A 27669-nucleotide genomic window follows, 5' to 3' on the forward strand; every position below is an offset into this window, starting at 1 on the left:
TAAAATAGTCTAATATGGAGACATCCCTTTATTTGTGCCATAAAGTCCTTTAGTAAATGATGGCTACTCGCTGCGGCCACAGTGAGGATTCATGGAGGTGCTGCAGATGTGGCTTTTTAGAAGTTATCCTGCAGCGCCATCTAGTGTCTTTTTGGTAAACTACAGTTCAATCTGAGCTTTATATAAGTGTTTTTTTTTTTTTTCCTACTTCCACCTAAAATATCAGGGCTCAATTAATCCCTGCAGACCAATGTAAATGATTCATTCATGTCTGCATAAACTGAAGTGTTTTCCTAATGCAATGTTAAGCATTTTTTTTTTTTAAGAAATGTAATTTTATTTATATATTTTTTTTCCCAGGAGGAGAGACTTCAGCATGCAAACCGTCATCTGTCCGGCTTGCACCCTCATTTTCATTCCATGCTGCAGGTCTACAGATGGCTGGACAAATGCCGCACTCTCATCAGCAGTACAGCGACCGGCGTCAGCAGAACCTAAATGACCAACAAGTATCTGCCTTATCTTACAATGACCAGATTCAGCAGCCGTTGGCTAACCAGGTGGGGAGAGAATATTTGCTATAGCTAGAACAAGGTCTCACCTTACTCTTTGGGCACCGTCGACTTTATCTAACATGCAATGAAAGTCATGACTTTCTGGGCAGCTCAGTGGTCATCGCTATTGCTTTGCAGTGTTATGGTCTTGGATTTTTTTTTCCTCTTGTTTTTCAGGAGCGCACCACTCTCCTTGCTGCCTGCTTGCTGGGGCGGTTGGTGTGCTCCTGATGAATGGCAGTTTGGGGTGGAGGCATAGCCGCCATGTCTTGCTATGATATATTAGAAGAGGGAGCAGGTCCTGTGTCCGGCCCCACAGCCGATGGCACATCCAGTACAATTGTTCTTCTGTGCTCTTCTGCCCAATTCTTTGTTTCCCCGTACGCCTTTAAATAAACTAATATCGTGTCTCCTTTTTGTCTTTCTGCAGCGGCGGATGCCCCAAAACTTTCGTGATCCAACTACAGCACCACTGAGGAAACTGTCAGTTGACTTGATCAAAACTTACAAACATATTAATGAGGTGAGAACAGCAGGAGCGCTGAAAAGATCATCCAGGCCATGTCCACCTTCACAAACCTTCACATACTCTTCATCCATATAAGATATATGACGCAGCTTCGCAATGCGGTTTCATTAACATTTTCTAACCATTTAGTTTCTACTATGCAGGATTATGCATCTCCATGGTAACAGACAACAAACGGATCTTTGTAGTCAGATTTTGCCGTCCGGCTTTTTTTTTTATATTTATGTTTTCCATTCTGTCCTATTTCTCTGGGTAACACTCCTGAATATGTGCTGGCACAGGAAGAAAATAAGAGACTGCAAAATTTGCAGCATTCAGAGTTTGCTTTTTTGTTAACATGGAGATGCATTGTCTGCATAGGAGCTGCAGAAACAAAATTGTTGGAAATGTTAAATGAGGAAATTCTGCAAAAAAATAAAAAAAAATAAAGGTTGGGCTTTTCGGTTTAAATTTCTGTTTTGTTTTTTTTCTCCAGGTCTACTATGCAAAAAAGAAGCGGCGGCATCAACAAGGACAAGGCGACGACTCCAGTCACAAGAAGGAAAGAAAGGTTTACAACGACGGCTATGACGACGACAACTATGACTACATCGTCAAAAACGGCGAGAAGTGGATGGATCGCTACGAAATAGACTCTCTGATCGGAAAAGGTTCCTTTGGCCAAGTAAGGACGCAGAAAGCGCACGGGATCGAAATCCACTGATCGCTGCAATTCACAGGGAATTTGGTTTCTGCTGATTTAAGTTCATTGTGCAATGAGTTGTATTTAAAGCCATTGCAAACAAGTGGTCACCCATCCACGGGATTGATCGATGGGGGGGTCCGACTGCCGGGACACTCACCGATCAGCAGGATGGACTGCGGAAAAGCAGGGGCCACAGAAGTTTTATCTGTTGAGAGTTTTAGCTCTGGATGGACCACATAGTAATACTGTTCTCCTCCCTTCTAGGTTGTGAAGGCGTACGACCGCGTGGAGCAGGAGTGGGTGGCTATTAAAATCATAAAGAACAAGAAAGCTTTCCTAAATCAAGCCCAGATTGAAGTCCGACTTCTCGAGCTGATGAACAAACATGACACGGAGATGAAATACTATATAGGTAAAGCTGCCGCCATTTTCTCCTCCCTACAGCCGTCCAGCTACTCTGATCATCCAATAGGCCAAAATGTACAGGATGCGGCCCCCCGAGGGGGTTGTCATCTGTGCTTTGGTAGCTGCTGAGTAATTTGACAGCTCAAGATCAAATATCGGCACAGTTGCTTCTACTATTAGGAATCTGCGGAATTTAGCACTCGCCGGCCGGGAGCGCGTCATTTCACGCACCCATCAGCTCTCTCTTCACATTAATGGGCGCCAATGGGTTGCCATGACAGACGGGGGTCTGCTGAAGACCCCCCGTGCCTGTCATGGCAGTACTCTTGTGAAAGCCGGCGTTTTATAGGAGATTGTGATTTTCACCGTACATAGCAGAGCTGATGCACTGCTGTATATATCACAAGCGATCAGACGAACGCAGCTTCTTCTAAGGGGGGACAAATATAGTAAAAACCCCTGCGGTCAGTCAGGATCTGTATAAACCATGTGTCTTTTGCTTTCTGCCTTCTTCTTCCAGTGCATTTAAAGCGACATTTTATGTTCCGAAACCACCTCTGCCTCGTGTTCGAAATGCTTTCCTACAACCTCTACGACTTATTGCGGAACACCAACTTTCGGGGCGTTTCTCTGAACCTGACACGGAAGTTTGCACAGCAGATGTGCACTGCACTACTATTCCTGGCTACTCCTGAACTTAGTATCATTCACTGTGACCTAAAGCCGGAAAATATCCTGCTCTGCAATCCCAAGCGGAGCGCCATTAAGATTGTCGATTTTGGAAGCTCGTGCCAGCTAGGGCAGAGGGTAAGCGCTTATTAAAAAAAAAAATCTAACGCTTCTAGTAAAGAAGGGATTTATTTAATTCATTCATTTTATTTGTTTGTTTTTGCCTGCAGATATACCAATATATTCAGTCTCGTTTTTACCGGTCTCCAGAGGTTTTACTGGGAATGCCTTATGACCTTGCGATTGACATGTGGTCCCTTGGTTGCATTTTAGTCGAAATGCATACCGGAGAGCCCCTCTTCAGCGGAGCCAACGAAGTAAGAAAAAAAATGATTACATTTTTACATTATTTTTATTAAAAAATGCAACGAAGTAAGAAAAAAAGATTCAATTTTCTTTATCGCTTCATTGGGGGACACAGGACCATGGGTGTATGCTGCTGTCGCTAGGAGGTTGACACTAGGCAAAAAAAAAAGAAATGGCTCCTCCTCCGCAGTATACACCCACCGACAGGCACCAGGCTCACCAGTTTAAGCTTAGTGTCTGTAGGAGGTAGACCTGGATCCTACTGATCCAACCCTGTTGTGTTTTATTAATCCTTGTTCTTTATTTTTCAGATACAGCTCTTCAGAGTTAATAGGGAACACTGCATCCCCTGTTATCCCCATTCTGAAGCGACCGAGAGAGCAGTGTGGCATTTCCCACAGCGCCCACTCTCGGACCCGCTGGGCAGGACTTATCCCCTGTCACCCCCAGGGGGTCTCAGGGTGATTCCCGGTGGCCAGTCCTTGCCTATTCCCCACCCCAGCCCCCTCCTCGGAGCGGCCTGGGAGGGAGACGGTGGTCACTGCGATGACCTTCCCCCAGATTCTGGGGTCGACACAGTCTCCTGCACTGTCCAGGACCGGTCAATGCGGGAAGGAGGAAAAGCCAGGATCCCCCCTATCCACAGGGGACCTCCTGGGACCATCCTCGGAGGGGGAGAGGAAGAAGAGGTATCGGGACCTCTAACAAAGGTACAATCCCTCCCACTCCTGCTGCCTTACAACTGCAGCCCCCCAGGCCCAGAACACTGGATATGGACAACAACAGCTTACTTACAGCAGCACTTCGCTGGCCACGCCCCCTCTCCTCACATTTTCATGGCGTCCCCCGTATCATGGCATTCCCCTCAGCCCCCTACCCCCCCTCCTCTTTTTTTGCGCAACAAATCTGCCCGCTCTTCCTCCGTCGGGGGGAGTTCTCGGGTGGGGCGTTCCTTTTACCGGCGGGTATACGCCCCCTCCGGCAATCGGCCAATCAGGGCCGAGGAGCATTGTGATGCGTCCAGCACGTCCACATTTCTCCCGGGGACCTATTAGCAGCTAGTTTCCTAAGCCCGCCCCCATTCTTTCCACCTATCGGAGCCTCGGCTCCACCAAGTCACTCAGGACACCACGCTCTGTTCCTGCCCCGCCCCTCTACGCTGTTCTCTGTTCCTGGCTCTGCCTGCCAGCTTCAGCACCGCACCTCCTACAGCGGCTCCCTTCAGCTCCGCTCTGGAGTTTCCGACGGGGGATACTGGACTGTGGATATTCCTAGACTGGGTAGGCCCTGCCCTGGCACCGACACACACCTTTCCTGCCCACAGGCTCCCTCCTCTGCAGTATTCCTGGTTAGGCACTTATGCCCAAACTCAGGGAGTTTTCTGTCCGTCCCGCTCACAGTCACATACTACGCCTGTGCTCTTTGTAGTACTAAGTGGCCCGCGGGTCTGACAACAGCTTTCTGCTCGACCTGCAAGCCTCCCACCATGCTGGCACCCCAAGACCCCCCGGCCACCCAGGAAGAAGTACCTCTCCCTCCTCCGGAGTGGGCTGTTGCTATGTCCCAGTCTGTCTCTGACCTCACCAAGGTATCTCAATCTCTGGTTCAGGTCCTAGAACGCTTGTCTATACTATGCACGGCCACCAGTGCTCCGAACGTTCCCACGGATGTTTCACAGGCACCCCTGCCCCCTCCTCCTAAGGGCAGACAAAGGGCACGTTCTCAGAAACGGACTCACACAAGTTCGTCTTCCAGCTCTCCAGACTCCAGAATGCTCCCTGCATCTCACACCTCTTCCCCAGAGGTCGCTCTGGGATCAAACACTGCATCAGATTCTGACTCTGGATCCGACACGGACCAATATTCTAGAATCCAGAACATGGTTGACAGCCTTATATCGGCCGTCAATCAGACCCTGCATGTTAAAGAGGACGAGAGCCCTTCTCAGGACTACTCCGTTTCCTTCAAGAGAATTGGGCGCCCGGCATTTCTAAACATACAAAATTTGACAGTGTCTTTCTTTCCAGTGTCTTTTCTGGATGCTTCCACTGTTTCTGAAACAGTTAGACATGCTATACCCGTTTAATCACGATCTTGTCAGTAAATGGACGGAGTCCCCATCTGTGGATCCTCCTGTCTCTCGGCCAAGACGGTGCTGTCTCTTCCAGACGGTTCCTCCCTCAAGGACACTATGGATAGACAGGTTGAGGTCTTGGCTAAGTCAGCCTTTGAGGCTGCTGGCACCTCCCTGTGTCCTTCTATCGCCTCAACTTGGGTATCAAAGGCAGTCTCCGCATGGGCCAAACAGCTTAGGCAAGGCATCCTCACGGGGTCTTCCCCAGACAATCTGGCTGACCTAGCGGATCAGATCGCCCACGCAGGAAAATATCTGCTCACGGCGTCCCTCGACGCCGCTGCCTCTTCAGCTCGCGTCTCTAGGAATATCATTGCTATATGTAGAATTCTTTGGCTGAAGGCTTGGAACGCCGACCCGGCCTCCAAACAATCACTAACAAATCTCCCTTTTCAAGGCTCCAGGCTGTTTGGGTCTAAGTTAGACCAGATCATTTCTGATGCCACTGGGGGTAAGAGCACCTTCCTTCCCCAGCCGAGACCTAAACGCCCCTTTCTTAGGAGACGTTCCCTTCAGTTCCGGTCCTTTCGTCCGTTCGCTCAACCTGGCCCCTCCTCTCAACAGAACCGTACCCCAGCACAGCGAGAGAGACGTAAGCCTACCTTTAGGCCCACTCCCAACTGGCGCCCAAAGGGTCGCTCGTCCAAGCCCTCTGGATCCCGATCCAACAGATTTTCCTCAGCATGACGGGTCACTCCCACCTGGGACTTCTCCCAGGGTGGGCGGCCGTCTACTTCTGTTCCGGCAATAGAAGACGCCTCGGGTCAAAGAGATTGTGACCTCCGGCTACAAGATCGAATTCAACGCCATGCCAGGAACACGATTTCTCAGGTCCCGCCCCCCCGCATCCATCTCTGCTTCCCGGTTTCCTTCAGGCCATTGCCACCCTTCTGTCCTTAGTTCCAGTCCCACTTCAGGAAAGGTTTTCCGGTTTTTACTCCAATCTTTTCGTTGTTCCAAAAGAGGACGGCTCACTACGTTCTATCCTGGATCTCAAACAACTAAACCGTCAGATACGCATCCGGCACTAAAGAATGGAGTCCCTCAGGTCGGTAATCTCCTCGATGGAAGCCGAGGAATATCTATGTTCAGTGGACATTCAGGATGCGTATCTTCATATCCCAAGGGTTTTCACGAAGGTAATGGCGATGGTCATGGCCATTCTACGAGCCAGGTGGATTGTAATTATTCCCTACCTCGACGACCTATTGATCAAGGGTCCCACTTTCAGGGACTTTCTCCAGTCTCCATATCACCCTGAACACGCTCTCTTGGTTAGGCTGGCTGATCAACACAGACAAATCCTCACTGGTCCCATCTCAATGCGTAACCTTTCTAGGGATGCAGTTCGACACGACCCATGCCCGGGTCCTTCTCCCGAGGGAAAAGATAAACTCTCTCCGTCGGGGAATCCACCACCTTTCCGATCCAAGTCCACACTCTCTTTGCCTATGCATGAGTGTCTTGGGAAAAATGGTGGCAGCTATGGAAGCAGTGCCTTTTGCCCAGTTCCATACCCGGCCTCTTCAACTGGCCCTTCTGTCGGCATGGGACAAGAACCCGTCGTCTCTAGATCGACGCATCAGGTTACCTCTTCATGTGAGAAGGTCATTAACATGGTGGACTCGCCCCTCTTCCTTCAGACCCGGGAGGTCATTCCTACCGCTTCGCTGGCAGGTGGTCACGACCGATGCCAGCCTCATCGGTTGGGGGCAGTCTTCCTTCACCACACAGTGCAGGGCCGGTGGAGTCCCCACCAAGTCTCCCTACCGATCAACATCTTGGAGATGAGGGCAATTTACCTGGCGTTGCGTCACTGGCAGGACATTCTTGCAGGGTTCCCAGTCCGCGTACAGTCGGACAACGCCACGGCTGTGGCGTACATAAACCGTCAGGGAGGAACGCGCAGCAAGTCCGTCTTGAAAGAGGTGACAAGAGTGCTAGTTTGGGCCAAGAACACAGTTCCGGCAATCTCGGCAGTCTACAATCCGGGGGTCGACAATTGGGCGGCCGACTTCCTCAGTCGGCAGAGCCTTGCCTCAGGAGAATGGTCTCTCCATCCCGAGGTGTTCCATCAGATATGCTTACGATGGGGCACGCAGGACGTCGACCTCATGGCGTCTCGGTTAAACCACAAGGTTCCATCCTTTGTAGCCCGGTCCCGCGATCCCCTTGTGATCGCTCAAGACGTGCTAGTCATATCATGGTCTCAGTTCCAGCTGCCATATCTTTTTCCCCCTCTACCATTGATCCCTTGGGTCGTCAAAAAGATCAAGACAGAGGGAGTACCGGTAATTCTAGTAGCTCCGGATTGGCCCAGACGAGTCTGGTACGCAGATCTAGTAAACCTGCTCGTCGACTCCCCCTGGAGACTGCCGGACTGTCTGGACCTCCTATCTCAGGGGCCTATTCTTCATCACAGTTCTAGTTCTCTGAATTTAATGGCATGGCCGTTGAGGACGCAGTGTTGAGGAAGGCGGGTTTTGCAGACAACGTCATCCAGACCCTAATTAGTGCCAGAAAACCCGCAACCTCGCGCATATACCACAGAACCTGGAGAGCCTTTTTTCGTCACTGCGAGAAGGATCAGCTAGCTCCCATGTCATTTTCGTTACCGGTCATTTTGGCCTCTCTTCAGTCTGGTCTGAAAGCGGGACTCTCTCTAAGCACTCTCAAAGGCCAAGTTTCGGCCTTGTCCATTCTATTCCAACGTAACTTGGCTTCCCGTCCTCAGGTCAAGACGTTTCTACAAGGGGTGGCTCACCTGGCGCCGCCTTTTCGCCCCCCGGTGGATCCATGGGACCTTAATATGGTCCTAAGCGTCCTCCAACAGCCCCCGTTTGAACCCATTCAGGACATCTCAGCCTCTCTTCTCTCCTGGAAGGTGGCTTTTCTGGTGACCGTTACCTCTATTAGGGTTGCAGAGCTCGCAGCCCTCTCATGTCTGTCACCCTTTCTGGTCTTCCATCAAGACAAGGTAGTGCTCAGGCCAGTGCCTTCCTTTTTGCCGAAAGTAGTCTCCTCTTTCCACATCAATGAGGACATTGTTTTGCCTTCCTTCTGCCCGGCCCCAGTGCACCCACTGGAGAAATCCCTGCATAAACTGGATCTGGTCAGAGCTTTACGTGTGTACCTTTCTACAACGGCTTCCCTCCGGCGTTCGGACGCCCTGTTTGTCATCCCTGAAGGGTGTCGTCGGGGCCTTCCTGCTTCCAAGTCAACCATCGCCCGTTGGATACGTTCGACCATTTTGGAGGCATATCGCGTCTCGGACAAACCTCCCCCTCCGGGGGTAAGGGCTCATTCCACCCGGGCGGTGGGGGCCTCTTGGGCTGTTCGCCATCAGGCTTCAGCTTCTCAGATCTGTAAGGCCGCAACATGGTCTTCACCCCACACCTTTTCAAGCTTTTACAAGGTCCACACTTATTCCTCGGCTGATGCCAGTCTTGGACGGAAGGTTCTGCAGGCAGCGGTTGCCCGCAGTCAGACCTAGTCTGTGGCTATCTTTTGTTCTCCCACCCTAGGGACTGCTTTTGGACGTCCCATGGTCCTGTGTCCCCCAATGAAGCGATAAAGAAAGAGGGATTTTTGGTACTCACCGTAAAATCTTTCTTGGAGCCTTCATTGGGGGACACAGGACCATGGGTGTATGCTGCTGTCACTAGGAGGTTGACACTAGGCAAAAAAAGAAAAAATAGCAGCTCCTCCGCAGTATACACCCACCGACAGGCACCATGCTCACCAGTTAGTGGCTAAAGCAGTAGGAGGAACATAAAACAATTAACTATGCAATGCCCAACGGGGCACAACCGTGAAAACTAAATTAGATGCCCAACAGGGCTAACTGGACATATGCCCAAAATCAGGGAGGGTGCTGTGTCCTCCAATGAAGGCTCCAAGAAAGAGATTTTACGGTGAGTACCAAAAATCCCTCTTTTACATTATTTTTCTTAAAAAATGCAACGAAGTAAGAAAAAAAGATTCAATTTTTACTAGATGCAACGAAGTAAGAAAAAAAATTAGATTAAATTGGCATTTTAACATTTTTCACCTTTTTATTAAAAAAGTAAGCAGAAGTAAATTTAGAGCTTCTTGGCAAAACACAATTTTATGGCAGGTTAGAAACCTGTCCTGTGTATGTGTGTGTGTATATGTGTATATATATATATATGTATATGTATGTGTATATTTTTTACCAATTTGCATTGAATTTGTTTTTCTGTCAATAGGTCGACCAGATGAATAAAATTGTGGAAGTCTTAGGAATACCAACTATTCACATCCTCGACCAAGCACCAAAAGCCCGAAAGTTCTTCGAGAAGTTGCCAGATGGCACTTGGAACTTAAAGAAGACCAAAGACGGAAAAAAGGTAATGTATATATAAAAAATAAGTGTAAGGAAACCTCCAGTGTTTTACGGCTCCTGGCGATCCGGGTCTGTAAATTAAGATTAAGGTATTCTGATAACTGTCCTGGAATGTGGGGAATCAGCGTTTATTCTTTCTCTTCTCAGGAATACAAACCACCAGGATCCCGGAAACTTCATAATATTCTTGGAGTGGAAACTGGAGGCCCGGGCGGTCGACGCGGAGGGGAATCAGGTCACACTGTAGCGGACTACTTGAAGTTTAAAGACCTCATTTTAAGGATGCTAGATTATGATCCTAAGACACGGATTCAACCATACTATGCTCTGCAACATAGTTTCTTTAAGAAGACTGCTGACGAAGGTACAAACACAAGTAACAGTGTATCTACGAGTCCAGCGATGGAACAGTCCCAGTCGTCAGGAACCACCTCAAGCACATCGTCTAGCTCAGGTAACTCTGGAGTAGACGCCTTGGTGCTCCACGGATGGGCTGTGTAATATCGGAAGGGTCTGTAACCTAGGATGAATCCCAAATAATATTAGATGAGTTCCCAGTGGAATACTTAAAGCAAATTTGTTTTTTTTTTTTGTTGTTCTTTAAATACATGTATTTTTTGGTTAAAAAATATTTTTTGCAGTTGGGATTCATAAAAAAAAAAAAAAAAATGCACTTTTTGGTTTCCCTAGTTGCTGAATGAGTTAACTGAGAATTCATCAGCGAGCGGGTTCAGATGGAGAGTTTGCAACTCTTTACAAACTTTTCACAAATAAGCTTGATAGGAGCTTAGGAAAACATCAGGCTCACTGACGGATTCTCATTTTACTCACTCTGCAGCTAGCAATGAAACATGATTGGAAATGAAAAAATATGATTAAAGGGGTATTCCCATCTCAAAGATCCTATCCCAATATGTAGTAGGCGTAGTATTATTATTATTATTATTATTTATTATTATTATTTATTATTAATAGCAAATGCCTCCAATTAAAAATGTATTATTATTTAATAATAATAATACAACATTTCTAATTGGAGGTATGTGCCAATATTATAGTATAATTCTTCTTATTTGCTATGTCTCTTTCTTCATATGCAGTAATTCCAGGATGTTGGGTATCCATGCTAGTGGTCGTAACCATGGATACCTAAGGTCCTGCAATGCCCTGCACATGAGGAAAGAGAAATGGCGAATCAGAAAAACTATACTACATTTCTCATTAGAGGTATTTGCTAATATTGTTGTTATTACACCTACTACATATTGGGATAGGATCTTTGAGATGGGAATACCCCTTTAAGTTAAAAAAAAAAAAATTGAAAAAATCCCCAAAAATGTCAGTATCGTTTAATGGGGTTGTACTTCCTGTAAAACAACAACAAAAAAAAAGAAAATAAATTGGTTAGTGGAGGAATGGTTTTAAATTTGGGTATATTTAACTACTTTAATGTTCTTGGATCCAGCACCACTGTGGTGGGCAGGAAATGATTATCTCACTTGACCATTGAGGCCTCTGATTGATTGGCTGCAGCGGTCAGGTGACTTGAATGAATTTATCATCTGAGGCACGTGCAAGGTATGTTTTGCAACTGGATTCCTGTCCATACGGGTACAGTTAGTACATATCCTGTGCGATGAATAACGACAGAGCCTCAGTGTGTCCTACCAGATGGATCTAGCAGAGCCTCGGTGTGTCCTACCAGATGGATCTAGCAGAGCCTCGGTGTGTCCTACCAGATGGATCTAGCAGAGCCTCGGTGTGTCCTACCAGATGGATCTAGCAGAGCCTCGGTGTGTCCTACCAGATGGATCTAGCAGAGCCTCGGTGTGTCCTACCAGATGGATCTAGCAGAGCCTCGGTGTGTCCTACCAGATGGATCTAGCAGAGCCTCGGTGTGTCCTACCAGATGGATATAGCAGAGCCTCGGTGTGTCCTACCAGATGGATCTAGCAGAGCCTCGGTGTGGGGGTCGTGATGACATTCCACTCGTCCTCCAGTCACTCCAAATTCAAACTATGAGCATGGGTCAACCATTCAAAGAATGAGTCAGACAACAAGCTGGTTCAAGCTCAGAGCATGCTCAGAAGACTACTACAGTCAACGTCCTCAGCATTGTTCTGCCTTTATTTTTACATGCACAAATCTAAATACACTACATAATGGGAGGGGAAAGAGGTTGTCCGGGGCGGGGTAAACCATGAAAGTCCAGTGTCTGGCCACTCCTGATTGGTCCACATCTCCTTATCTCAGTCTCTGGGCAGATATTGCAGCCGTCAGCTTATAATCTTGTTTCGTTTCTCTGAAATGTCTTGGCAACACTGGAAATGTCTTAGTTTAAGTTTCGATTTGAGTAATTACGTAGCAAGGAAAGCTTATTGTTATAAGACACAAAATGGTGGTTAGTACATTAGCAAAAAAGCGTATAAAAGTTACAAGAATATAAAAGTTACAAATATATATATTCTCTTTTACCCTGACATCGGTGTGTCCTACCAGATGGATATAGCAGAGCCTCGGTGTGTCCTACCAGATGGATATAGCATAGTCTCGGTGTGTCCTACCCATTGGATATAGCATAGTCTCAGTGTATCCTATGTGAACAGCTTTAGTGTGTCTCACCTGCTGGTGATAGGTTTCTTCCTGTCAGCTCATACAAGCAGAAGGCAGGTAGAATAGCGTAAAGCATCACATGGGATACACTGGAGATTCTGCTCGCAGCTCTCACGGGGTGAGGAGGGGAGTTGTATTACTGGAGCTAATCATTGTATGAATTTACCAAACCTATCACTGCTACCTTATTACATGCAGCTAAATGTATGATTTCTGTCTTAGATAAGAATTTCAGGTGAGAGGGGAAGAGTCCGAGAGCTGCCAGGAGGGATTTGCTAGTTGATGTCATCCTGTACTGACTTCCTGTCTATACATGAGAGCGTGTCCAATACTGATGGACTGGAGATCACATGACATAGTTGTCTATAATGAGGGGGTGAAGTATATCAATGTAACCGAGCTGAGAGAAACCAAAATACACAGCTGGAATATTGCTAGAGAGGCGGCAGTAGATGACTTGTATATTGGGGTGCTGCATCAATCTGGCGGTGGAATAAGAGGCTCAGTTCCTATTTACATCTAACGTCTTTTAAAGAAAACCTCACATTAAACAAGGTGTCAGACACTGCTTTTTCCCTTCTTTTTGTAATCTCCAAAATAAGTTATTGCTACCATTTTGGTATTCATCACTGTTGACATGAAGTTAAAGTGGTATTCTCAAGTTCTTAAATTGCTTTTAATTTGTTGGACAGCATGAAAATAAGCACTTTTGCAGTTGACTTTATTTTTCTATCTGCCCTCATTCTCCTGCAATGAGAGAGCTTATTTTTTATAGTGTACAGCTCCTCAAGTGGTTAACTCCTAACATACCAGCCACCTCTCTCCAACCCATTGATTTCTATACAGCAGTTATCTGCTCACCTTCATCTCCCTTTATTTCAACTTCACTAGCTCCACAGCTTTCAGGTCAGGTCTCCTAATCACTACTCTCACTTTCCTGAACTGTGTGCTTGTTCAAATGCCTTTTCTCTGTGTAAATACAGTGATAACAGTGTTGGCTTGGAGCTAACACTGATAGTTGAATGTGTTACAGCAGAAGTTATGCTGAGCTTTATAGTTCTACAGTTCTACTATTCACCAGACTTGTCACTCAAGGTGGAGAGCCCGTCACCGCCAGAAACCAGGAAGTAAGGAGACTGCACTGCTCTCAGCTGCTCAAGAGATAGGTTGAGAATAACCCTTTAAAGGGTCTTTCCCAATTTATGACTTTCTGTATACAGTACACTTCTATGGGTGGTCCGACAGTTGCCAAACAATTGCACTTGACAATTTTCAGAGCTCACCTAGAAGTGAATGGAGAGCAGCTCTTTCTCCGACACCTGTTTTTGTCAGCACATTCCTAGGATCCCTTTTCCACTGAGACCTACGTTTTTGGCATATCCTGCCCATATGCCATAAATGTTCCCCGATAGGACAACCATTTTTAATGGCTTAATTTTCTAGATTTTTTTTCTCCCTCAGATTGTTTTTCTAGAATGCGCAACCGGGTACGACTCTGTTCACATTACTGCTTCATTCTGTGACTCGTACGTCTGAATAGACACACAGTGGCAGACATCGCCCATTGACCCCTATTGTAGAAGCTAATACCATGCAGTACAGTGCAATTAAAGGGAATCCGTCAGCAGGTTCTTATGAGAGCATCGGAATGTAGGGGAAGAGACCCTGATTCCAGCGATATGTCACTTACTGGGATGCTTGGTGCAGTTTTGATTGAATCACTGTTTTCTTTGCTGTATATGTAGCAATGGTCAGAATGATGAGCTGTGTATAACCCCGCCCACACCACTGATTGGCTGCTTCCTCTGTACATTGTCAACAAAGAGTCAATCAGTGTTGGGGGCGTGGTTACACAGATTAGCTGGACTGCCTGGCACAGACCCCTAGTCCTCTAGTTATCATCTCCTGCTGATAAAACACTGATTGTATTGAAACTACAGAACACAGTCCAGTAAGTGACACATCCCTGGAATCGGGGTCTCTGCCCCTACATCATGCTGCCCTCAGATTAAATAGCAAAAATCTGCTGACAGATTCCCTTTTAATGCAGAGACTGGGATTATGGGGGTTAACACCTTGACTTCAGTGGTGTCGGTACAACGCCTTGTTTCCTTGGCTGAATCTAAAATATTCCCTTTTTCTTAAGGTGGCTCTTCTGGGACAAGTAACAGTGGACGAGCGAGGTCTGACCCGACTCATCAGCACAGACATAGCGGAGGGCATTTTACTGCTGCTGTACAAGCTATGGATTGTGAGACACACAGTCCTCAGGTAAGGGCCGGCACATGGACAGGGAATGTCAAATTATTGGGCAATGAGGGTCCCATCAGCAGCCACAGACCTACATGAAAGTCTATAGAAAGAGGTTGAAAAAGTGAAGAAAATTACTAATTTCTTGGCCGGCCAGGTACACATATCTCTACTTATAATTTGACCTCTCATTTTAGGTTCGACAACCGTTTCCTCCACCGGTGGGTTGGACTGTCACTGAAGCCCCCACACAAGTTACCATTGAAACCCACCCAGTCCAAGAAACCACATTTCATGTCCCCCCTTCACAGCAAAATGTACCGCATCATCACGGGAATAGCGCTCATCACCACCATCACCACCACCACCACCACCATCACCATGGACAGCAATCATTAGGCAGCCGGACGAGGTCCAGGATCTACAACTCTCCTTCTAATAGCTCCTCCACCCAAGATTCAATGGACGTTGGGCACAGCCACCACTCCATGACATCTTTGTCTTCCTCAACTACTTCTTCCTCAACATCTTCCTCGTCTACTGGCAACCAAGGCAATCAGGCCTACCAAAACCGCCCCATGGCTGCTAATACCTTGGACTTTGGACAGAATGGAACTATGGATGTTAACTTAACAGTCTATTCAAATCCTCGCCAAGAGACTGGCATCGCGAGCCATCCGACGTACCAATATTCTGCGAATACAGGCCCTGCCCACTATGTAACTGAGGGACATCTGACCATGCGGCAAGGAATCGATAGAGAAGAGTCTCCCATGACAGGAGTTTGTGTTCAGCAAAGTCCTGTGGCTAGCTCGTGACTAAATTCAATTTAGGTTTGTTTCTTGTGTGTTTTTGGCTTTTTTTTTTTTTCTTTTATTATGACGTGGTGTCTTTTTTTTTTTTTCGTTTTTGCGTTTTTTTTTTTTCCAAAAAACAAAAAAAAAACAAGATAAAAAAAAAAAACAAAGTGCAAAAGCTGCTTTAATCAGAAGGAGATAAACACACTTAACCGCTACAACAGGGAAAAGCTGACTATTTTTTTAAACTTGAAACGATTGCAAAGGGACAATGAAGTTGAGACAATTTTTTTTTTTTAGTTTACTTTTTTTTTTTTTTTTTGCAGGGCTTGGAAAGGCTCTGAGGGTTACCACCTCTCCTATTATTATTTTTATTATTTTATTTTTTTTTGCTTCTACCCCCCCCACCCCCCTTCCTCCACTTAACTCTGTACACTTATTGCAATTATTTTATAAAAGTTATATATGTATTTGTACATATATATTTGTATATTTTAACCATAGTAAGTTATACTAAACATCGTCAGTTGCCAACATGATTAAAAGAAAAAAATTATAAAGAGTAAATGCACCCAACGCCCTCCCCTTTTTTTTATTTATTTATCTATTTTATTTTTTTCTTTCGGCCTTTTTAGGGCATTTTAGGAAAGACGGTCACAGGCAGATGTATTACGATAAGGAAGGGCCTTCGGCAGGATCTATAGAGACGGTTAAATCTGTGTTGCACCTAAAATTCAACACGCAAAGTGACAGAAATTGGCGGCTCCCAGTGCGAAATTAGGAAGCAGAAAGCAGCTATTTAATAGGAATGTGTGCTTGTGGCAAAAAGATCAGTCAGCTAAAAAAAGTCACTATTTTTTCTTTTTTTTCCCAACTTTTTAATATATATATTATTTAAAAATATATAATATATATATTACATTTGTTTGAAAAAAATTATATATAAATTATCTTTTTTTACACTTTTAAAAAAATATTAAAAAAATTAAGTATGTGTGTGTATATATATATATATATTTTTTTTTTTATTTAAAAGTGTAAAAAAAGAAAACTTGTGTATGATATATATTTTTTAAAATAACTAAAATTATATATATATATATATATATATATATATATATTTTAATATAAATATTAATATAATAATATATACTTTTTTATTTTTTTTTTTCCCCGGCAACCGCAGCCAGTCAAGGGGGAAGGTCTAATCGTTTAGGAATAGACTTTGGCCTTATTGAATTGGACAAAGAGCCGGCCATATCAGATGCAACCACTTTTGGACATGTTTTTGCTAACACAGAATGATGTGAATTCAAGAGGCCTTTCTTTAAAAAAAAAAAAAAAATAATATATAAAAAAAAAAATTAGACTTTTGTGACCCAATAATTGAAAAGAGTTTTTTATTAATTTTTTTTTTCTCCTCCAAGGTCACTTTGCTTGTGTCGTACAGCTGAATTAATGGTTGAAAGTGACAGATAATAGTGGTTTGCGTTTGATGGAAACAGCTACACGTGTCCTTTTCCTGCTTTTTTTCTCCCCTCCCACCACCATTTGTTTTATTTTTTTTTCAGCACGTGGTATCTCCACCATTACTTCTGCACAAAGATGTCTTCTGTTCATCTTGAACGTTTTTAAAAAAAGAATATACTTTAAAAAAAGGAAAAAAAAAAAAATTCAGAATTTTATGTGACTGCTTATATTTTTTTGCCTCACAATTATGCTGTGAATTTTAAAAGAAAAAAAAATATTTTCATTTGTTTTATTTTTTTTTCATATAATTTATTGTTACCAAAGCTGTTTTTATAGCACATAGATGTCTGTAACCAATAATGTAGCAGTATCGCACTTTGACACAAGGCGTACATTAATTTTTTTTTTTTTTTTTAACCCTTCAGTTGATGATTCTGGCTATATTATAGCTTCAAAACTGGAACTGTTGTCAAAAAATCAAAAGCTATTAGCAAAAATTTTTTTTTATTATTTTCCAGTCATTTCTGTACCGAGAATTGAATGAACTTTGTATTTTTTTTTTTCTTTTTTTAGTGTTTTCACCGTGACATCTCAATGTCCAGGCTGTCAGAGGTATCATGCAATATTATTCAAGAGTATTAAGAGTTTTTTTTTTATTTAAATCATTTCTTAAAAGGTTTTAAGGGAATTGTCTTATTATATATAATATTTTTTTTTAATTTAATGAATATAAAATCTAGACCCGGGTGTTACATTTAGCCCCTGAAAATTGAGGTTTATGTGAAATTGAATTTTAATATTTTCATTATATGTATTTTTTAAATTGTATATGGTTTTATTTCAGATCCATTGACCTCTTCTGTGAGAGCATAATCCTAGGATTTTAGGGCATCAGATACTATATCTTAGGGTGGGGGGTGGTTCTGCTATGTGATTAACTGCAAGGCATATTTCCATTTATTGTAAAACTACTATTCCCAGCATGCTTTGGTAGTAGTACATCTCGCTGGGAGTTAGTTTCACAACATAGGCAAAAATTTGGGTGATCCTTTGCTGCACCAATTGCCGGGGTACAAAGCCGACTGCTGAAGGAAAATGCCATTGGCAAAAATTCTGCAGAATTTAGTCGAAAACATACGATTGGATGCTTCTTTAAAGGGATCTGGAAGCCATTTCGACCCGTCAAACTGCTGAAAACGATGTATAGGTTACGGGAAGGGCTGCTAAAGCGTATGGTCATGAGCATCGCGCACCCCCTTGGCTTTCTGTTTGTGTGTGGTCCCTTTTTTGTGGTGCGTCGCGGGCTCTCTGTGCGCAGGATAACAGCTGCCACGGCCTTCTCAGTGGTAGAGGTGAAGGGGTTGGCGAGTCCAGAACCAGGAGACATGAAGGGACCATCACCGATGTACTTGCTGTGGCTGTACAGGTATATTTCAGCTGCCCCCCCCCCCCCGTCACTTGTATAGCACTGGTTAGCAGTCTTCATGGGTCAAAATTGCGGATAAACTCGCAAGTGGCATAGCTAAAATAATGAAGTGCACAATAAGGTTAAAGTATCTGACAAGTCCCGCAAGAGTCATTTTATAGGTTGTTTTTCACTTCCTATTTTTTAAAGTAAAAAAATCACAGCGGAACTGGTTCCATATTTTTTTTTCCTTATATGTGTAATATATATATATATATATATTTACACACATACATTTACACATGTACATACACGCATAAGCGCATACATACATGCATAAGCGCATACACACACAACGGTATATCCTCTTTTATGATATAGCATTGACAATTCGTACTTGGTACACGGTGAATGTTTTTTGGGGAGATGTAGAACAATTCGCGAGGGCTTATTTCATTAGTGTGTTATGAGGGGGCAGACTTTTCTGTATGTAGAAGTCTGTTCTCCCATAACATGAGGGCGCAGCAGCCCCCCGGTTACTGATCTTTATTTAAAACACTTCTTTAGATCTCTTGGCACCAAGTATTCAAAAGGTTGATTTCTTAAACGACTAATGAAGTAATATAATATAGTGTCCGTAGAGAACCGCCAGTCTTATTGTCTATTTTGACGGGCAAATTTCACCTATTGACTATATAAAAGCCGTTCAGTGGGAACAGAACAATCATTAATACGATCGTTCTGTCCCCATGCAGCATAACGTTATCAGCAACACTTGTCTTGTTCACACCTGGTGATGTGTTGACGATAAATTTTTCAATTTTCTGTGTTTTTTTTTTTCTTTTTTAGTCCATATTTTGTTTTTTTATTTGTTAAAGGGAATATTTTTTATGTACCGTATTTTTCAGACTATAAGACGCACCGGACCATAAGACGCACCTAGGTTTTAGAGGAGGAAAATAAAAAAAAAAAAATAAAAAATTTAAGCAAAAAAATGTGGTCATGATGCACTTTTAAGGGGGAGGGGGTCTTCTGCTGACACTGGTATAGGGGTAATGTCCCTCAATTCTGACAATGTCCCCCATCCTGGTATATATGCCCCCCCCCCCCCCCCTTCCTTTTATACGGGGTCCTCATCCTTGTATCCCTGGCATCCCTCCATCCTGGTGTGCATGGCACCCCTAATCCCTATCCTGGTATGCATGGTCCCCCTAATCCCCATCATGCTGCACATTAAAAAAAAAATAAACACTCCTCACTTTTCTTCTCTCTCCTCCAGCGCTGCGTCCTGTCTGCCCGCACTGATCTCTCCATGTGAGCTGCGCATGACGTCACTGCCATGCGCGGCTCACAAGGAGAGATCAACTGCCAGAAGTCACTGATCCCCACGCCGGGTCTTTGTGCGCGGGGAGCACTGACTTCACTCTCCTTCATAGCCGGCACACAGCGGAGCCGCGCTGCGGCTCCTGCTGCTGCCGGCTATCTCCTGTGCCCGCTCATTAAAGGGCATGAATATTCACCCCCTCCCCACGCCCATGGACGTGGAGAAACATTGAATATTCATGCCCTTTAACAGCGGGCACAGGAGATAGCCGGCAGCAGCAGGAGCCGCAGCGCTGCTGATACACTATACCGCTATTAAGGAGCATGAATATTCAGTGCTTCCCATGGGCGTGCGGAGCAGTGAATATTCATTTTCTTTAGCAGCGGGGACAGTGTAGGCTGCAGAAGGGCGGCTGCCTCCTGTGCCCCGCTCCTCCACCGATACCGCTCCCCCCACACCACACATAAATATACCCCCCCCCCCAACATTCGGACTGTAATGCGTCTTATAGTCCGAAAAATATGATAATCTGAGAGCAGCATAATGTAGAGGCTGATGCACTGATTCCATCGATGTGTAACTTACAAGGCTGTGTTTTACGGTCTCAATACAATCAGTATTTTATCAGCATGAGATTATCACTACAGGGCTAGGTGTCTCCTAGTCCAGCCACGCCCCCACCACTGATACAGCACATAAAGCAGCCAATCAGTGGTGTGGGTGGGGTTATACACGGCTCAGCATTCTGAGCTCTGCTAAATCAACAGCAGGGAAAACTGTGATTCTATCACAACGGCTGCACTCAGTAATCAAAGTGATACATTGCTGGAATCGGGGTCTCAGCCCCTACATCATGCTACTGACAGATTCCCTTCAAGTTATCGTTTTGTTTTTTTTTTCTTTTTCTATTATCCATTCTGGAGGTGTCTGGTAACTATTGATCTCATCTCCTTCCATAAAAGTAAATTGGTTGTATAGTGGAGGGGGGCACCGTGTTTTCACCATGTTTTTTTTTCTAAGTATGATATTAAAAAAAACATCAATATTGTTCAAAAAAAAAGTCTCAGAAATCAACCTTTTCTACACTGTTTCCAAAAGATCTGTAGGCTATTACCCTGGATCAGCACAGGCGATTGGCCGCTAGTGTTCCCTCTTCATAGGACAACAGACTTTTATATAGAGAGAAGTCTGTACCCTATGAAAACTCTTTTTGCAATTCGCCCCAAACGAAAGTTCAAGTCGCAAACCAGTGCCCCCTCTCCGCACCCCCCCACCGCGCGCTCTGACAGTCCGCGCGGTTACAGTCCAGTTTTGTCTGTTTTTTTTTTTTCTACACAGTTTGGTTACAGGACGTCTGTGCATTGTAAAGAAACAGCATGGGAAAAAAATAAAAAATTATTAAAAAAAAAGGAAAAAAAAAAAAAAGGTACCTATACCTGTGTTCAGATTGTACGATCTAGTCCGGACTTGCTGTGTATATTGTAACGTTAAATGAAAAACAAAAAGAAAAAAAAAAAAAAAAACGCCCTTTGTATTATAGTCATGCAGTCTTATGTATGATAAACAGTTGAATAATTTCTGCTCAGACTCTTTACTTTTTGCTTTTATTTTTTTTTTGCTTTTAATTTATGAAAAAAAATAGAGAATTTGAAATTTGCAGTTTTCTATGCAGTTCATTCTTTTTTTCTGCAAGATTTTCTAGACTGTATCTGTAGCGACGCGATTTTATGAAATGGCATGATTTTTTTTTTTTTTCCTGAATGATGTACAGTTAATTTTTTTTTTTTTTCCACGAATGGTTAAAAAAAAAAAAAAAAAAAAATGTATTGGGACTTTCACTACACACAATTTTTTTTTTTTTTTTGTCCGTCTTGTTTACCTTTGATGAAGAGATGCGCTCTGTCAGATTACTCACAAATGCCTTTAACTTCAGTTTCTCTGTGAAGACCCTCGATTGAGATTGGTTGTTGAGTGGGTCCGGTCCGATCTCCGGGTTGGGACTAGAGAACGAAGCTTGGTTTGCCATTTTTATTTATTTATTATTATTTTTTTTGCGCCTTACTGAAAGTTGACTTTGCATCAGTTTCACAAAAGTAGACAGATTAGCGACATGACGTTCCCCTTTTTTTTTCTTTTTTTTTTTTTTTGGACGGAAAAAAAAAATCCTGAAATATATTTATACGAAGTAAAACAATATAGACAGCGTATATTTTGCTCATCAGAAATGAGATCTCTAAAATAAAAAAATATATTTCTTAGTTCACATATATAAATATATATATATATATAAATATATATTGAATGCCAAAGCCAGCTTTACTTCGATGTTACTGTATCAATCCATTTTTATTTTTAAAAATTCAAAAAAAAAAAAAAAAAAATTCACTCTGAGCACTCGGCCGTGTCCAGGACACATTTCTTTTAATTTTTTTCCAGGCATGTTAGAAAACACTCATGACAAGAAGCCGCTGTTTTATAGTTTTCTCATATAATCTGACCATAGCAAAAGCTGAATAATAATAGCATATTTTGTAACTGGGGGAGGGTTGTTTTTTCCCTGCAGAAAAAAAAAAAAATTCCATAAAAAAAAAAAAAAAAAAAAAAACTATTTTAGATTTTAGTCGTCGGCTGCAAAAAGAGTTCAGAACTTTTTTGCAGGTATCCAAGTTGAATATGGAATTTTTATTTATTTTTTTTTGTTTATTTTTATTTTTTTATTTTTTTTTTGGGTGTCTTAAAAAAAAAGAAAACAAAAAATCTATATCAAGTTACGACTTTGTAATCCTTGGAATGGAATTGAGTGGCAATTAGTTTGCCTCCTGAAAGTGGCATATTTTTGTATTCTTTACTGTAGATTTAAGGATTACGTTCACCACAAAATGTATTTTGTCATACTCCCTTTTAATCTGTATATAAACGCAGCTTAATAAATAAGTGTACAGTTTATCCCTCAACTGTGTTTTCTTCACTACTCCTTGACCTCGCAGAGAATGGAAAGCGCTGGGACCTGGAAAGCAGAATGATGTCATTTTAATGTGACACGATCCCCCCCCAAACACCCCCCCAAAAAAAAAAAAAAAAAAAGCGTAGGTGTGGAAATAGGTAAGAAAAAAAAAAAAGCTGAAACAATTTTTTGGGAAAAATGTTTAGGACAAGTAAAATGATATCACGCTGCCTTCCACCAGAAGCTGTGGTTCAAGCAGCCTGAGGAAGAGATGGCAGTGAGAAAAACACACCCGAATCCTTCATGGGTACAACACTGATCATTGGTGCCAGCATTCACATTGCGGGAGAACAATAAATGCCCCCCGCTTAATTGAGTAGTATTACTATGTATTACAGTCCATGTTTCCAGCCCGTATTATAGTCCATAGCTGTAGTTTAAACTTTGCTGACTTCAGAGCTGAAATCTCCTACCATTTCTTACTTGAGGTAATGTACACCGTATGGACAGAAAGCTTGGGACACAAACAGCTGGTCTCTCCCCTCGATGTATAATAGCTGCCCCACCCCTCGTTGTATAACTTCCGGCCCCCTTTCCCCCTCGGTGTTCAACTTCCGCCCCCCTCGGTGTGTAACTTCCGCCCTCACCCCTCGTTGTATAACTTCCGGCCCCCCCTCATATAACTTCCAGCCCACCCTCGTTGTATAACTTCCAGCCCACCCTCGTTGTATAACTTCCAGCCCACCCTCGTTGTATAACTTCCGGCCCACCCTCGTTGTATAACTTCCGGCCCCCTCCCACCCTCGCTGTATAACTTCTGGCCCCCTCCCACCCTCGGTGTATAACTTCTGGCCCCCTCCCACCCTCGGTGTATAACTTCTGGCCCCCTCCGACCCTTGGTGTAATACATCGGGCCCCCTCCCGCCCTCGGTGTAAAACATCCAGCCCCTCACCTGTTGTCAGTCTTTACTACCATGTGACAGATCGGCTGGTGGTGCAGAGCTCCCTTATACAAGCACAGTCCTGTAATAGGAGCCACCGGAGTAACAAGTCCATTCGTTACATTTCTTCCTCCTAAATCTTCCCCCATCACCTGTGAGCGATATTATTGAGACGTGGAACGAACCACAGCAACTAAGTAGACCCCATAACATTACAGAGCTGGGGGCTGAGTGCTGAGGAGCAGAGGGTAGAAAAGTCACCACCGCTCTGCTGACTCCATTACTGCAGAGTCCAGACCTCCTCTGGTATTAACGTCAGCACAAGCATTGCACCCCCGCTGGGAGCTTCATGGCCGAGCAGTTGCATGCAGCCATATATCACCAAGCACAATGCTGAGCGTCGGATGGAGTGATGTAAAGCCGCCACCACTGGACTCTGGAGGAGACGTGTTCTGTGCAGTGACGGATCGCACTTCTCTGATGGAGGAGTCTGGGTTTGATGACTCCAGGAGGACGTTACCCCCTGACTGCTTTGTGCCCACTCTACAGATGGTGGAGGAGGATAATGCTACGGGCCAAGGCCGCCCCCTGATAACAGCCCATTAGTTGCAGTCAGTGCCCAGTGCACAAAGCAAGGTACATAAAGGAATGGTTTGAGGAGTTTGGTGTAAGAACATGAGCGGCTGCGCAGAGCCCGGACCTCTTGGGAAGATTTATGAACGGTCTTACACTGTCTTACTGTAGGAAGAAATACTGCAACTAGTTAGTGAATGGCCTTCTAACCCTTCTCCGATTGATGGGCAGCAACTATCTCTTCTCTACAATCACTGCTGATGGTTTTTCTCCTTAACGTTGTGTTATCCCACATCTGAGCGCTACAAACCTGCAAACTGAGAAAACTTCTGCTCTTATATAGAGGTGGTTGCGCTTATGAGCAATTAATCAAGAGCACCTGGCTGCTCCTTAACGGCTTAATACTAATGGAAGCAGTAAGGGTGTACTTAATTTTTCCACACACCTAGTCACGTGTTGTTGCTCATCTCAGGTGTATTTACCTAATTTTAAGACTTAAGGACCAGATGTTTGTTTTTATGGTTCTATGCGTAAAATCATAGAATTAAAAGGGTGTGCTTAGTTGTAGTTTTTGTGTCCGTCGCTCTAATCCCAAGTAGGAGAAATTGAGGAGCTAGGCGAAGGGTTTCTGAACTTTGGACAATTCCCAAATTGTTAGATTGGTAAACTGCTCACATCGATCCATCGATCAGCTGTGGTCTATAGAGTAACCTGGCAATCAGTGTTAAGTTTCCCTGCAGCGCCGCCACAGGAGGAATGAAGCATTACACAGTATTCATTTACATCAATAGGACAGGTCCTCCAGAGAATGAAACGCTCTTTATAATTGCTCAACACAGTGACCAAGAGACAAGGATCCTGAAAAGAGATCCCCCCCCCACACCCACACACCCCTCTATGAACTCAACTTACTAATAGGATATATAAAATGGGGTTTCCAAAAACTGGAAAAAAAACGTTTGAAGCCTTTGTGCTTTTCCATTGCTGACGGCAAAAATTGTGAGGGGTCTCCTCAACAATTTCTGCAGCTTAGTCAAGGGGGGAGAGGTGACTTTAAAAATGCCTTAATGGGGGCAAAAAAAATGTTTTTTTAAATACACAAAATAGTTTAAAACTGAATAAAAATCGGTAATTATCGATATAAAATTAATAATGAAATATTGTGTTTTTTAATAAAAGCCACGTTATAGGGATGAAATAATATACATACGATATTTTGTATATTTTAGAGCCACTAGAGAAAATACAATGGTTGCAAAAGTTTATGTACCCTTTCATCGCCCTCTGGAATGGGTGACAAGTCACCGGAAACAAAGTCTCACAGTTTTTGGGGATGGAAACATTGATCTCATTTGATATAGAATGTAATAAAGAATTTACAAATCGTTATATTTGAATTATTAAGTGGTCTTAACCCGCCCCTAAAAAACAAAACAAAACAAAAAACTAAAGTGCCCACCACTAGGTGTCTCCCTTCTGTTTAATGCGTTGTTTCCTGCCTGTTGTGAAGTCTAATCTGTCTCCAGCAGAAGAAATGCAAAGTTGGAATACAAGAAGTGGGGGCTTTATCTGTTCTCTCTGCCAGGCAAAACCGAGTGGTGGGCTCTTCATTCCGTGCTGACAAGCCTTCTGGATAACGTCGTGAGCTATGCTTTCAAGTGAGGGGAAAGATAGTTCAAGCACCTAAAGTGCTGGTAGAATGCTGATCATGAGAATTTAGTAAGTTACAGATCATGAGAAACAGAACAAACCCTGGATATATTAGACTGGTAGGTGCCACCAAAAGGATGAGTGGGGGATGAGGGCACCACTATCATGTTTTCGGAAAAGTTTTGTGGGAAAGGAAACCTGACAAGTCGCACTGTAGAGTTTCTGGCTTTTGGATGGAAACATCATGGTAACTACTAACAAAGTTGTCATTTTGTAGAAAAGTTCTATTTTTGGAAGACGAATGTGAATTGATCCCTACTTCTATTTCGGGAACACAAAAGGTGGTTTGATGAAGAAATCTCCTTCCATCTGTAGCCGGGGCAGTAATTACAAAGTGTTGCTCGGAGCGTCGCGCTCGCTGCCCTTTGTGCGAGCTTTGCCATTTACTGTTAAGTGCAGGCTAATTACAACCCCCGGCAATAATATCTGTCACCAGACCAGATTAATTACAATATGGCAGCCGCTGCTTTCCTCTCGTTCGCGGTTCCAAGAAAGGTTTTTACCTGCTTGTTAACGTAATTATTCTCGCTGAATTGTATCTATGTTGGGCACTAAAACCTAGGGACGGTTCTCTAAGATTAGGAAGAAAGGGTTGTTTCTTTTTTTTCTTTTTTTTTCCTGCTCCTTAGAAACAGCGCCACTCTTATCTTTAGGCTGGGTCTGGTATTGCAGCTCAGTCTTGCGGTAGTACAATAGTCTTAGTAGTGCAATTTTTGGGAAAAAGGAAAAAAAAAAAACAGCCTTCCCTTTAAGAACTAATGTACATGGATACTTGGCTGGAGGCTGCTTGCTACAACAGAAACCTTATCCCCCCCTCCCACACCCCGTGAACATGTAAAGGATAAGACCCTTCCCTTTCCAAAAATATACATATTGGATATTGTACACCGATTTACTGGAAAGACAGGACAGCCGAAAGGGGTTTCTACATCAACAAAGAAAGGGATTCTTTACTGTAACAGCAGCGGTATCATGGGACACTTTACTAGAGGAAGCTATAATGGAGAATTGGCTGATGGACAACCACCTCCCCTAACTTCACCATACCTAAGCGCACTCTGCTCAGCCGAGCGCTTCTCTGTTCTGTATGAGAGAGCTGCTGCCAGACTCCTCTGGCAGCATCTTATCTCCAGAGACAACACAAGGATCAGATTTCAGCAGGCCAGATCCTTTTCTCCCTGTACATTATAATATGTTTATTTCCACAACATATTCCGCAGCACTTTACAATTAAGTGCGGACATGTACAGACGGTAATGACAATACTAAGTAATATATAGTTCACCAGTTACAGGAGGAGTGAGGGTCCTGCTGCTCACAAGCTTACAATCTATAATGTAATAGGGGGGACACAATAGGTAGACCGGGCTTTTCATGTACGGTCCAGCCATCATTATAATAAATAGGGGTTATGATATAAAGCTGCATGATCCGGTCATCAGCCAGGATCTTTCTAAGTGCAGTTACTAAGTGCTATTGGGTGCATGGTGGTTGTGCAGACAGATGAGTAGAAGGGACCAGGTTTTGAGTAAAATTTAGAAAGCGGGAACAGGGGAGAGTTAGGTTAGCGAGTTGTGATGGCCTGTCTAAAGAGATGTGTTATTAAAGTATGCTATTTGGGCTAGATATTAGTCGGATCGTCCAGGGTAGTGCATTCCAGAAAACTAGTGCAGCACGAGAGAAGTCTTGGAGGTGCGAGGTTCTTATTATGGAGGATGTTAGTCTTAGATCAGTTGCAGAGTGGAAGGCACGGGAAGGGTGATGGAGATGAGGGAAGAGATATAGGGTGGTGCAGAACTGTGGGTGAGAGAGATAAGTTTATATTGTATTCTGTAGCGAATGGGTAACCAGTGCAATGACTGGCACACGGTGGAGGCATCAGTGGCGTGGCTGGACAGAAATACGATCCTGGTTGCCACATTCAGGACAGATTG

General features: G+C 43.7%; 1 protein-coding gene across 2 annotated transcripts in view; it reads left to right on the top strand.

Annotated features, from left to right (window-relative positions):
* Window positions 1-21403, top strand: part of DYRK1A (dual specificity tyrosine phosphorylation regulated kinase 1A) — a 96623-nt gene extending 75220 nt beyond the window's left edge. Inside the window, exons 3-13 of one of the 2 annotated variants that reach the window (XM_073668410.1) lie at window positions 361-560; window positions 985-1077; window positions 1559-1747; window positions 2033-2180; window positions 2694-2980; window positions 3073-3219; window positions 9572-9712; window positions 9856-10162; window positions 14468-14592; window positions 14769-15404; window positions 17412-21403. In XM_073668410.1, coding sequence (XP_073524511.1) covers window positions 361-560; window positions 985-1077; window positions 1559-1747; window positions 2033-2180; window positions 2694-2980; window positions 3073-3219; window positions 9572-9712; window positions 9856-10162; window positions 14468-14592; window positions 14769-15389 — 2258 coding nt within the window. In that variant the 3' untranslated portion in view covers window positions 15390-15404; window positions 17412-21403. Of the gene's footprint in view, window positions 1-360; window positions 561-984; window positions 1078-1558; window positions 1748-2032; window positions 2181-2693; window positions 2981-3072; window positions 3220-9571; window positions 9713-9855; window positions 10163-14467; window positions 14593-14768 lie in introns of both variants that reach the window. The other variant, XM_073668409.1, reaches the window with a different exon arrangement.
* The last annotated feature ends 6266 nt before the right edge of the window (window positions 21404-27669 follow it).

The sequence above is a fragment of the Phyllobates terribilis genome, unplaced genomic scaffold (genome assembly GCF_046119375.1).
Source record: "Phyllobates terribilis strain yellow unplaced genomic scaffold, ASM4611937v1 Scaffold_2__4_contigs__length_985480577, whole genome shotgun sequence".
In the NCBI taxonomy this organism is placed as follows: domain Eukaryota; kingdom Metazoa; phylum Chordata; class Amphibia; order Anura; family Dendrobatidae; genus Phyllobates; species Phyllobates terribilis.